The following is a 13930-nucleotide window of genomic DNA, read 5'->3' as shown; positions in this document are numbered from 1 at the left end:
TAGAATGGGAAGCAGCCACCATTCAGTGTCAGTCATTTGACAGATATGAAGACATTAAAATCAGTAAGAACATGGTTACTGACCGTACGCAGGGAGTGTGAGAAAGAAATGCACCTTGGATTGCTCCGGGTTTTTACATAAGTAAACATGAGTGAGCAGTAGCTTCATTTTTGATATAGTGAGTCTGAAGAGTCTTAAAACATCCAAGATGTGATGCCTAGTATCTGGGGATGACACAAAGATTACAGAAGAACAGCAGCTAAAAAAAAAAAAAAAAAGTGAAGAATTTGGGGGATCTCTGGGCTGCAATCTAGGAAATAAACACAAGGGGCTCCACGAAGATTTTCCAGGGTGTGGAACGCTGGTCAGCAGCAGCAGAGAACATTAAACTACATTGCTACTTAAGAGACTGCAATTGGAAGTCAAGTCCTGTGGGGGGCACGGCAGGCTGAGAGATGTGAGCTGAAAACCAGATGTCCATTGAAGAAGCCAAAGGAGAGAGCATCTCCAAAAGGCAGGAGTAATTAACCTGCCAAAGGCAACATTCAACCATGAGAAGTCAGGTAACAGCTGCTTCAGTGGAGTTCTGGAAGCAATGCCAGACTGCTGTTAGGCTGCAGAGAAAACCTGAGGATGTGAAGAGAGGAACACAAACACTTATGTCAGAATCTGGCTTTGCCGGCTAGGAAAGTCAGGAGCAAGAGTACTAGGGAGCTGAGTTTTCACTGATGTGCTTGTTGGCTTTTTTTAAAGACAGAAAGGAGCTAGTGACACAGTGAGCCAAAGAGGCAGAAGGCAGAAGAGTAGTGTCAGGCGTTGGCCAGGAGCTCCTTTCCAGTGAGATTTGAACAAGGAAAGGATGATCTATACATGAGGGTTGTAGGAATCTGGCAAACAGGAAGGAGAGTTGCTGCCTTTGGGTGACTGATTTTCAGGCGAATTTTGGTGTAATGTCATCTGGAAGAAGATGGAGGAATAAGAAATTTGAGAAGCACCGGGAAGGGAAGTCGTGGAGGCACAGAGAATGTTTACGTGGAGGGCAGCTTATTATGGGTAACACAAGAGGGTGGGCTGACCCAGAAACAGAGTGTGCTCGTTTCTCACTTCCTTTCTTTCGGCCATTCATGTGGCATCTGGAGCTGAGATGACACGGTCAGGATATTAATTGTCACTGCTCACTTTCCTATTTCCAGAAATGTTAATCAGCCTGGCCTAAGACTGGATTAAGTGGATAGATCTTTAAATGTGGTTTTGCTAGATGGGTCCAATGAACGGATAAAAGGGCAAGGAAGTTAATAGGATATTGGCAAATGAGTCTTTGAAATGATGGAACATGGCTAAAAAGGAAGAGGAAAATTAGGAGGAAGTTAATAGAAAAGTACATAGGATTCCAATGTTGTGATTCAGTAGGTTAAGCCACGATGCTGGCATCCCATTGAGTGCCCGTTTGAGTCCTGGCTGTTCTGCTTCCAATCCACCTCCCTGATAATGCTCCCAGGAACGCAGAGGAAGACAGCCCAAGAACTTCAGCCAGCCCCTACTACCCATGTATGAGACCAGGATAAAGGTCCTAGCTCTTGGCTTCACACTGGCCCAGCCCTGGCTGTTGTAGGCATTTGGGAAGCAAACCAGCATTTGGGGAGTGAACCCGTCTCTCCTACCCTCTCCCCATCTGCCTCCCACATCCCATTCCCCAGTCACTCTGTCTCTCAAAAATAAATAAATAGATAAATAGATAATAAAATCTTTTACTAAAAACGTACGCATGGAGGTTGGGGGATGGACGTTTGTCATAGCAGTTGAGATGCCCACATCTCACATCAGAGTCCCTGTAAAAGCCCAGCTCTGACGTCTGATTCTAGCTTCTGGCTAATGCCGGCCCCCTGGGAAGCAGCAGAGATGATTCATGTAGTTGGGGCCTTGCCACCCACTTGGAATACCAAGAACAAATTATCGACTTCAAGCCTCAGCACGGCCTATTCCTGGCTGTTGTGGGCACCTGGGGAGTGAACCAGAGAAGAAGGCTATGGTCTCTCTACCTATCTATCTATCTATATATCCACCTATAGCTGTGCCCTCGATTTTTATTTAAGAGTAAATGAGCCATGAAATCAAGAGTCTCAATGAAGCAGTAGTAATGTGAGTTGGAAAGAAAGGACACTGTTGTCGGAGAGTGAGAGATACGTGTTAAATGTGCCAGTTGAAGGATGGCAAGTTCTTGAGCATGTGAAAATACAAGCATTGCAACAGTCAATGAGTGAAGGAGGCTTTGGACATCATGTAGGTCACTGATGTGCAGCCTCAAGTTGACCATGTGCTGCTAGATTTAGATCATAATTGAAAGACTGCAACCACAGCCAAAGTCCTCAAATATCAAGAGAGAATAACTCGATGTGCTATAAAGACCAGCAAAAGAAAAGAAAAGAGTGGCATACCAAACCAGCTGGAGCTATAAAAGGGCAGAGGGGGCAAACATTGTGGTACAGCAGAGTTAGTTACAGCTTGGGATGCCCACAACCCATTTCTGATCAAGTACCTGAAGTACCTGTGGTCACGTCCTGATTCTGCCTTCCAATCCAGCTTCCTACTAATACATCAAAAAGGCAGCAGACAATGGCCCAAGTATTCAGGTCTCTGCCACCTTTATGGGTCAGCCATATGGCCTGGCCTCAGTCTGGCCCAGACTTGACAGCTGTGGGCATTTGGGGAGTAAACCAGTGGATGGAAGATTCATTCTCTCTCTCTCTTTCTCCTTCTCTCTCTCTCTCTCTCCCTCCCTCCTTCCATCCATCCCTCCATCCCTGTCTCTCTGCTTTTGAAATATATAAATAAAACCTTTGAAAAAGTAAAACAGAGGATTTTGCACCGGATGGAAAACAAAGCAGGACTAGGGATCTCTCTTCCCCTCTCTACACTTCTTCACAGTGGCTCTTCCACATTTTTCTTCTTAATTTATCCCTCTACCTTCTTTCAGAAAGAAACAGAAGCCATCAGGTAGGGAGTCCTTTATCTTATTGCTATTTATACATTAATAACTCATAGATCCTACCTCCTATCCACAGTGCAAATGAGTATGAACATGTGAGTAGTCCTCTTGAGAGATTGCAAGAAGGATGGCCTCAGGACAGCTCATTCTCTAAAGGCTGCAAGCAGTAAGCTAGAGTGTGTCTAAGGGTTTCTCTCCCACATTACAGAGGATAGAATAGCCTCCATTGTCCCCTTGGGTTCATAGAGAAGTAGAAGAGAAAGGCAATGAGAGAACAGAGACGGATGAGCAGAGAGCTTTAAATATAGAATGAACCAAGAATCAATAGTGGGACCTTTGCCAGAAATACCAGTACAAGTGGGTTCAAGATGGAAGAAAAGTGTTCCCAAAGAAGCCTCAATAGAAACCTCATGCAACCCAGGTACATGGTAGGAGCTATGCCTCATTTAAGAGGCATCTGCAACAGTGAATTCCAAGAGACTTTTCCAACAAGTGTGGTAGTGAGTGAAGATGTGAACACCTCACCAGGTATTCAGAAATTGCAAAATCTTAGGGGTCATATAAAAAATAGAGCAGATGTAGTAGGGCTCAATGGATTTTCCTTTTGCTCCTCTTCACTGCCACCCTTAGAGCTGAGCAGGTCCAAAGGACTAATGTGGGCCCATGAAATGTGAGAGGAAGTGATTTGTGTCTCTTATGGGCTCAAGTAGTGAAAGATCCACTTAGAATTCTTGAGTTTCTCCCTTTCCATGAAATGCAGACCGAGGCCAGCGCCGCAGCTCACTAGGCTAATCCTCCGCCTTGTGGCGCCGGCACACTGGGTTCTAGTCCCGGTTGGGGCGCCGGATTCTGTCCCGGTTGCCCCTCTTCCAGGCCAGCTCTCTGCTGTGGCCAGGGAGTGCAGTGGAGGATGCTTGGGCATCCTGCACCCTATGGGAGGTGCTTGGGCCCTGCACCCCATGGGAGACCAGGAGAAGCACCTGGCTCCTGCCATTGGATCAGCGCGGTGCGCTGGCCGCAGCGCGCCAGCCGCGGCAGCCATTGGAGGGTGAACCAACGGCAAAGGAAGACCTTTCTCTCTGTCTCTCTCTCACTGTCCACTCTGCCTGTCAAAAAAAAAAAAGAAATGCAGACCGAAAAGAGAGTGTTTCCAGATAACACACATACAAGATAAAAGCTCCTCAATGTGAATCCCCATGTGATTATGTAGAGCAGAGGCTCCCACCAGTCAGACAGTAAGAGGGAAATAAACCTTGGTGGAATTAAGTAGTTCAAAGTTCAGTTACTTAGTGATTGCAACATAGCCTAAGCTATACATGGAAAATGTAGAAAACTTCAGTGATGTCCAAGAAAATCAAAAGCTGTGACAACTGACAAGAGTGGACAGACTGGGAAAAAAAGTAAATAGCCAGCTTATAGCTTCAAAGAGTCTGTTCTTAGAAAATCATGCTTCAAGCAATCAATGAATTAAAGAAATTGCTTCCCTCACAAAGCCAGAAGGTCAAAACAGCAGTTTAAGACACCCAGGAGAACTCACCAAGAAAAATTATTCATATTTAAGCATCTTCTAAAACCTCATATCATCCCCTAGAACAAATAAGGAAGCAGTTTTAGGTGGCAGTATTTGTCCAAGATCAAGTACACCTAAGCTATCAATTTCTTGTCTGAGTGCTTTAGGCCACAGCTCAACCAGTAATATCACAACATTCTTAATTTTATTAATAGACAAAGCTATATAATTAAAACAATAAAATGTATACAATCATACAATGTAGTTAAGTGGTTTTCTTTCACAAAAAAAATTTAAATGCTAGTTTAAGAGTCAACCTACAATTACTTTCAGGTTATTACATAAATAATTGTGAATTTTCATAATTTTATATAGATAAGACAATTCTTATTTCAATATACAATTTATATCATTCATGTGTGTTTGAAACCTACACCAAAATCACATTTAAGTTCCAAATGAATTCAATATCCAAAAAATATTTGCACATCACTATCTCCATCACATGCAGTGGAATGAAGATATTCATCATGATATGCTCTGATACATTATTACATGAAAGTCAGTCTATTTTGAAGCATCTTCTATGCAGTGCCTGCTCACTGGAGACCCTTAAGGTTCATGGCAGAAATACTGATAAGAGTCACAGAAGTATATACCCTGGGCACACTCAAATCAAAGAGTATGTTTTATGTGTGTCACTGATGCTGTGCCAGAGTGAACTATTCTCACAAAGTCACTATATTTATTTGCATAAAATAAGTCTGAGTTTTCCCTAGATTTTCTGAGGCTAAGAAGAAAAGCAAATTACGAAATAAGAACAGAAACCCACCCACCCCCTCCATGGACTTTGGTTATGACACCAATATCTACCCTTCAGAAATGTTTTTGTAGAAATGTTCCTGCCATTCATTACTATGTCATAGTTTCCTTGGAATAGCTAATTTGAGGAAAGGTCATTTTCCCTCTGACTCCTGACTCCAGGGATGAGACATAGAATTTAGGCCTAAAATAATCAGCTTCTAAAAAGACCGCCCTCTGCTCCCACCAGATATGGGAAAGGAAGAACCACTGGAGTTGAATGCAGCTGTCTTGCAATCCCATGGGAAACAAGGTTGTTTTTTTTTTTTTTTTAAATTTTTTTTAACACAGAAGGCAAGAGCTAATTTTGGTCTTGAAAATTTTATTTGTTTGAAAGAGAGAGAGAGGAGTGGAGGTGGGGGGGGGGGAGAGAAAGGGGGAAAGAGAACTCTCCCAACAGCTGGTTTCACTCCCCCAATGCCTGTAATATCTAGGATCATGCCAGGCTAAAGCCAGGAGGCAGGAACTCTACCCATCCAGGTCTTCCATGTGGGTGGAAGGGACCCAACTCCTTCAGATGAGCCATCTTGCGTCCCAGGGTGCATATTCGCAGGAAGCTAGAATCAGAAGTGGAACCAGAACTCAAATCCAGGCATTCTGATATGGCAATGTGAGCATCCCAAGTAGCATCTAAACTGCTGCCCCAAAGGACCACCACAAGTGGACCTTTTGAAAAGAAAACCAAATCCTTGAAGGTATCACAAAGCCTTCAACCACTCAACCCAGAGAGCCAACTCTCCACTGAACCCAGAGTAAGAAAGACAACAAAATTCCCTTTTAGTTAAGCCAGTCTGAGTTGTATTCTGTCATTAGCTAATGAAAAGATCCTGACACACACCAAAAGTCAAGACACAGCTCTGGGGAGTTCTCCATGTGCAGGGGCACTGATCTGGCATACCAGAAATCCTAGCTTACTTATTCCCATTCTCTAATGAATTACAAAGAATACTGTTAAATGGCATGCAAAGAGAATGATTAGGAAGGAGTATCACAAAATCTGCATTTCTGAAAATGGGGCTTGTGGCTAGGTAGTCTGGAGCAAGTGGGATGGCTAACAGGGATGTTAAATGACATGACGATCTTCACAAGACCAGCATAAGTATTTGGCCAGATGGGATGCCTGAATCCCATACACAGTACCTGGGTTCAGGTGCTGGCTTTCCTAAGTATTCTAACTTCCTGTTAATGTACACCCAGTGATGCAGCAGGTATGGCTCAAACAGTTGGGTTCCTGACACCCAGGTGGAAGACCTGGATTGAGTTCATGGCTCCCAGCTTCTACCTTAGACCAGTCCCAAGCACAGCAGGCATTTGGGGAGTGAACTAGCAGATGACAGAACTCTCTTTCTCTGCCTTTGAGATAAATAAATAAAATTAAAATAAGACCAGATATTTATAGTGGGACATGTAATCCATAAGGAGATTATTTCAGTTTTCTACTATTATTTTGGTTAAAAAAATAGTTCATTTAGCACTGATTACGATTTTAAAAAAAGAAATTATGCTGTGTAGTTCTTACAGAGGAAAAGGAACTAGCCATAAATTTAGAAAAGAAAAATGAATATACAAAGTGAAAAATATGTGTCAGTGATTTAGTCAAAGATCAACTCAACTATTGCTGAGGCTGACAATATTATATCCCTATACAATTACTCAAATTATACTGGGAATTTTAAAAATAAAATATGAACATATAATGAGGGCAGAAGTCACTTTAATCATTCATCTTTGTATTCCCAATTAGGGCACCTGGTAAAGTGTTTTCATTATAATCGGTATTCAACAAATATTTGTAAAGTGAATGAATAAGAAATGAATGATGAGAAAAATGATAAATAGCTCCCTCTCTCTCCTGGGAGTTCACTGCACTATTTTCTTTTAAATTTAATTAATCCTCAACGTCCTTGTAAAATAGCCAAAGGGGAAATGTATTTACATTACTCTGAAATTGATGGAATCTGTGAGAAGGGTTAAACAACTTCCTCAAAATAAATACAGCATTCAAAATCCAGCAGGATCAGGGAATTTAAATCACATCCTAGGAGGACGGCTTTCAATCTGAGCCCTGCTGCATTAATGGCACGAAGGCTCCTCAATCTTTTCATGATGGAGTTTTGCTTCTGGCTTCCGATCTACACCCTCTGCCATTCCACTGCTTTTAAAGTTCCTTGCCAGGCTTTCCCCTTCCTGATCCACAAACGCAGGCACCAAAGCTTTTCCAGGTCAGTCCTGATTTGAAGCCTTCTCTCCCGCCCTCCCCAAATGTACTCACACTTATTAGACCATATGTTCCAATATTAGTTCAGGAAGGAAAAAAAAAAAGGGTCATCACACTTTTAACAAGAGATCACAGAAAAACTGCTCATTAACCATTGAAAATGCTGCTATTGCCATGTGTTCACCCCTGGGACCCTGGGACAATTAAATATAAATCTATAAACAATTAGGATATAAATCTATATACTATCTTCACTATTCATAAAGACACTACTTGTGAATCGGAAGTCTGACACAACATTGATGTGACCTAATTCTGAAAATTTAAAACTGTATAAGGCCTCTAGGCTTCAGTTTATACGGGAAAGATGAAAAAGGGACACAGGCCAACATATAGTGATCTCAGTGCTGTAGGACATAGGCAACTTTTTTTTTTAACTTAAAACAGCAGATATTTAAAATGCAAAACTTCCACCCTTCTGTAGTAACAAGGCAGTTTTCTGACTGAATACCATTTCATTCTCTCAGCAAGTACAATCAGTATTAACACATGAAATGAAAATGTTAAGTGCCTATAAAAAGGTCCAAATTATTTCATTAAAATTCAGCTTAACAAAATGTTAGTTTCATATACTCGGCAGAAAATCTTTTTATTAACATTCAAACGAAATGAACAATTTACAAGCAAAGAATGTGGTGTTAAAGGTTGGACACCCACCACCACGACCCTGCCATTGTGCATGTCAGTTACACTCTGATGAGATCTGGGTTTGTCCACTCAAGAAAAGGGAAACGTAATTCCATACTTGGGAAGACAAATTCCAATGTCATAGTCTTTTTTTTTTTTTTTTAAGATTTATTTGATTTATTTGAAAGACAGAGTTACAGAGGGAGGTAGACAGAGAGAGAGGTCTTCCATCCATTGGTTCACTCCACAGAAGATGGCCTCAGCGGCCAGAGCTGCGCTGATCCGAAGCCAAGAGCTAGGAGCTTCTTCCAGGCCTCCCACGTGGGTGCAGGGGCCCAAGGACTTGGGCCTTCTCAGACTGCTTACCCAGGCCATGGCAGAGAGCTGGATTGGAAAAGGAGCAGCCGGGACTAGAACTAGCACCCATATGGGATGCCGGCACTTCAGGTCAGGGCGTTAACTTGTTGCGCCACAGCGCCGGCCCCTGATATAGTCTTGATCAAAGAGCAAAATCAAACCATCTACACATTGTCATCTGCCATTGACAAATGGTAGCCATGTACAACATTTACAGTTTTGTAATCAAACCTCCAAGTCAGAGAATATGAAATAATACCTACAAATTAAACGTAGAAAAAGCAAAACAAACAAAAAAGTTTCAGATCATCACAAAACGTGTCACGAAGCCATATCCTTAAACTCCATCAGGTCTTCTAACAAAGTCTGTATCATTTTGAACACAATTATTTTTATTATTAAAGACTATGTATTTATTATTTAATTGAAAGGCAGAGTGACAGGGAGAGACATAGACATATAGATACAGTGAAAGAGAGAGAGAGATTCAATCAGTTGGTTCATTCCTCAAATGGCCACAACAGCGGGGGCTGGGCTAGACGGAAGCCAGGAAGAACCTGGAACTCCATGTAGGTATCCTACATGGGTTGCAGGAGCCCAATTACTTGGGCCATCCTCTGCTGCTTTCCCAGATGAATTAGCAGGGAGCTGGATTGGAAACCAAGTGGATGGCATGCCTGTGTAGCAGGCATTCAGGTCAACTTAACCCACCACACCTCAACGCCAGCCATATGTTTGGCACGATTCTAACATGCTTGGTTAACTGGTTTCTGTTCACGTCATATTACAAAAGCAACGAATTGGCAAAGAAGAACATGAGGTAGGGGTGGGAGCGTGAGGAGACAAAAGAAGAGAAATGGGGAGCATTAGGAGCTGGAATGTCCTTTAACCAGCTTACACCAAGACACCAGATAGTTTCCCCTTAATCACACTAAATGGCTTGCTTCTTCATTTAATTTTTCAACTCATAGAAGCTTAAAGAGCTCCAGGTTGAAAGCAAGCCTGCTCTGACTCTTCAGTCTCCTCTTTAACTTCAAAGAGAAGACGCATTTTATTTTGGATCAAATGCTTAACTAGTTGAAATTGCAATTGAATTTTATGTGAAACTCTTCAACAGTTCACAGCTGAAAGCATAATGAACCACATACAAACCTGCTGCTGTGGATATTTAAGAGGATGGTTTACCACCCCTTCTTGTCAGCCTCCCAAAAAGCTCTTTCACTTTAAGTCACTAACCACATGAAGGATGATTAAATGACATTTGCCTCACAGATCAGTGAACCACCAGACCTTCCAGAACTCATGAAATGGATCTAAAGCCAAATGTCCTCAATTTCAAGTCAAAATAAAAAGCTTACAGATATTGAGGAAACAAAGATCAACTGCTCAACTGTAGCTGATTAGAGTTTTTAAAAATGAAAAAGAAATTCAAGATCATTAAGCTCCTGTAAAATTTTTGAGAAAATGCATTATTTTTTTATTTGACAAATAGAGTTATAGACAGTGAGAGAGACAGAGAGAAAGGTCTTCCTTCTGTTGGTTCACCCACCACCCCACACACACACAATGGCTGTTACAGCCGGAACTGTGCTGATCCAAAGCCAGGAGCCAGATGCTTCCTCCCAGTCTCCCATGCAGGTGCAGGGGCCCAAGCACTTGGACCATCCTCCACTGCTTTCCCAGGCCACAGAAGAGAGCTGGAACGGAAGAGGAACAGCCAGGACTAGAACCGGCACCCATATGGGATGCCGGTGCCACAGGCGGAGGATTAACCTATTAAGCCACAGCACCGGCCCCTGCATTATTTTCTAATTGGGTCAAAATATTTACAATTCTTCCATCCATGGTGATATGTATTCTTTTTAAATGAAACTAAAATCCACTTACGGTCTAGTATATGGTACATGATCTATGCAAAACAGTTGGCAAGATACAAAAATCTGTCTTTTGAATTCACAAGTATTCAAAAAAATTTTGCTTAAGGTATTCTGAGGCCCTCTCAGGTAGAGTATCAGATAGAATTTTTGCTTGTTTTAATGGCAAGGCACTGACTATATGAAAATCAAGCATACCTTTGGGTCTTAACAAAGTATAAGGGCTACCTGGGTCTGCACCAAACACACTGGATTTTACTTATTTACAGAAATCTGATTTCCTAATCTTGTCCTCCCCTTCATACCACATGGCTCCCAGTATCACTTATACACCATCCTTTAAAATTGGGAGCCTACCTGGAAAAGACCCAAAAGCACAGGCAATCAAGCCAAAATTGACACATGGGATTAAATTAAGTTGAAAAGCTTCTGCACTGCAAAAGAAACAATCAACAAAGTGAAGAGGCAACTGAAAAAATGGGAGAAAATATTTCCAAACTATGTAACTGATAAAGGATTAATATCCGGAATCTGTAAAGTGCTCAATAAACTCAACAACAAAACAAACAGTACAGCTAAGAAATGGGCAAAGGGCTTAAATAGGCATTTTTCTTTTTTTTTTTTTTTTTTTTTTGGACAGGCAGAGTGGATAGTGAGAGAGAGAGACAGACAGAAAAGTCTTCCTTTACCATTGGTTCACCCTCCAATGGCCGCTGTGGCCGGCACACTGTGCTGATCAGAAGCCAGAAGCCAGGTGCTTCACCTGGTCTCCCATGCAGGTGCAGGGCCCAAGCACTTGGGCCATCCTCCACTGCACTCCCGGGCCACAGCAGAGAGCTGGCCTGGAAGAGGGGCAACCGGGACAGAATCCGGCACCCCAACTGGAACTAGAACCCGGTGTGCCGGCGCCACAGGCGGAGGATTAGCCTATTGAGCCACGGCGCCGGCCTTGAATAGGCATTTTTCAAAAGACGAAATTCAAATGGCCAACAGACAAATGAAAAAATACTCAGGATATCTAGCCAACAGGGAAATGCAAATCAAAACCACAAGGAGGCTTCACCTCACCCCAGTTAGAATGGCTGTCACACAGAAATCAAAAAACAATTGCTGTCAAGGATGTGGGGAAAAAGATACCCTAATCTACTGTTGGTGGGAATGCAAACTGGTGCAGCCCCTGTGGAAGACAGTATGGAGATACTCAGAAATCTAAAAATAAATCTACCATATAACCCAGCAATGCCACTCCAAACAAAATGAAAACAGCATCTGAGTTATCTGTACCCCCATGTTCACTGCAGCTCAATTCTCAATGGCTAAGATGGAATCAAGTAAGATGTCCAACAACTATTGACTGGATAAAGAAATTATGGTATATTTCCACTATAGAATACTACACAGCAGTAAAAAAAAAAAAAATTGAATCCTGTCTTTTGCAACAAAATTGATGTAACTGGAAACCATCATACTTAGTAAAATAAGCTTTTTGTCCCAGAAAGACAAATACTGTGTTTTCCCTGATCTGTGGTAACTAATAGAGTACCTAAAATGTAATATATAGAAGTAAAATTGACATTTTGAGATTCCATGTTTGTTTACAGTCCTAGTCTCGACTACTGAGAAACAATGTCTTTGCCTTTATACAATGTCTTTGTTGAACTCTTTACTGAGTGCAGGATTAATCTTACGAGTATAAGGTAAACTGAAAATAGATCTTTGTAAAAATTAAGAGTGGGAATAAGAGAGGGAGGAGGAAGAAGGATGGAAGCCTGGGCAGGAGGGAGGGTAGGGTAAGAAGTATCACTATGTTTCAAAATCTGTATATATGAAATATGTTAAGTTTGTATACATTAAATAATGTTTTAAAAACAGGGAGGAGCCTAGGGGCTAGCACTATGATATAGTGGGTAAAACTACTACCTGTGATATCAGCACCCCACATGGGTGCCAGTTTCAGTCCTGGCTGTACCACTTCCGATCCAACTCCCTGCTAATGGCCTGGGAAAATCAGCAGAAGATGGCTCACCCATTTGGGAGACTTGGATAAAGTCCCTGGATCCTGGCTTCAGCCTAGCTCAGCCCTGGGTATTGCTGCCATCTGGGGAGCCAACCAGTGAATGGAAGATCTTTCTCTCTCTTATAACTCAGATTTTCAAATAAACAAATCTGTTTTAAAGGCGAGTAGGGGGCACTAAGTTATTGACATGTAGAAGACTATGTAAAGTAAAACATACTTAATGAGCTTGTAATGTTTTTGTTTACTAGGTAAACAGAATGAGTGCACTAAAGCAAGCTGGGGGAGGAGGATGAATCAACTTATTTATTTGCTTATTGGTACTTGCTTTTAAAAATACTGCTTTCCTCCAGGCTTTAACTGTGATAATTGCTCTACAAACATTGTAGGCTTCTGTGCATGTATTGTATATTTTAAAAACACAGGCATAGGCACAGAGTGAATGAGGCAGCACTAAATGTACAAATGATGTCTATGCTCATCTGCCCTTCCTGTTTCCCACCTTCCAAGAGCCTCCAAGAGAAAAGAAACAAACCTGCGAGCTTGGAGGGAACGAGCATGCAAGGTCTTAAGCAGAAAGGAGTCATGAAGGAGGCGGAAGTGGCCAACCTGACAGCGGCTTTCCAGTCCCCAGCTCCCTTTGCCACAGACTCTGAACAGCTTTCTCGTTATGAAACTGCTTAAAATTAATCTGTGAAACAGAAAATTAAAATGTAAATGTTGCAGCAGTTCAGGCTGTCAATACCGATGAAGTGGTTCCAACCATCCTTTCCTTCTAATGCCTTTTCTGCATAAGATTCCAGGAGAAATTAACTGGGAATCACTTGATCATTACTTAGAGGCAAGAACTAGGAAGTATTTACAGATCCTTTGCCTATTCCGTATCAGTTTCATTCATTCAGTAACTGCATTGAGTTTTTTATTACAAAATTCATGTTGTCTATGTTAAGTCTGTAAAATCAACTTCCTAATCACTGTAGACAGGAGGAAGTTATGGTGCTACCTGCCATTGTCAACAGAAATGAGAACTCAGCCCTCAATGGAATGCTTTGCCTTGTGCAACTGCTGTCTCTGTGTTCTCTGCACTGGAGTCACCACTTGTCTGTTCAGGAAAGCTGTGATGCAGCTCGGAAATACAATTTCATCCCTCTATAGGGAAGACTGATACATGCCAGACAATACAAGAAGAGCCAGGACAAACTGTCAAATGTAGCAGAACAAATAGGCTTTGTAAAGACAGGGGAGGCTGGTACAATCTGAGGCACCTGCCAAGAAAAGGGCTCTGTGGCAACCCTAAAATAGGTTTAAGCTGACGTCCAAGAGAAATTTTAATTTTCAGTGACATGTAATTGTGTTAAAGAAACTGAAAACATACAAGGTTAAATAAATAAGAAATGTGGGCCAAAATCCAGAATTTTTCAAA

At 41.9% G+C, this 13930-nt stretch overlaps 1 protein-coding gene across 5 annotated transcripts in view; it reads right to left on the bottom strand.

Moving 5' to 3' along the window:
* Window positions 1-13930, bottom strand: part of PARP8 (poly(ADP-ribose) polymerase family member 8) — a 193342-nt gene that overhangs the window by 164472 nt on the left and 14940 nt on the right. For 2 of the 5 annotated variants that reach the window (XM_051853484.2, XM_051853483.2), the window contains exon 4: window positions 13043-13198. The exons of 2 other annotated variants lie outside the window; for them this stretch is intronic. In XM_051853484.2, coding sequence (XP_051709444.1) covers window positions 13043-13198 — 156 coding nt within the window. Of the gene's footprint in view, window positions 1-4523; window positions 4574-13042; window positions 13199-13930 lie in introns of all 5 variants that reach the window. One more of the 5 variants, XM_070056702.1, reaches the window with a different exon arrangement.

The sequence above is a fragment of the Oryctolagus cuniculus genome, chromosome 14, assembly GCF_964237555.1.
Source record: "Oryctolagus cuniculus chromosome 14, mOryCun1.1, whole genome shotgun sequence".
Lineage (NCBI taxonomy): Eukaryota > Metazoa > Chordata > Mammalia > Lagomorpha > Leporidae > Oryctolagus > Oryctolagus cuniculus.
Note: the sequence above shows the minus strand (reverse complement) of the source record. Positions and strands in the feature narration are given on the sequence as shown.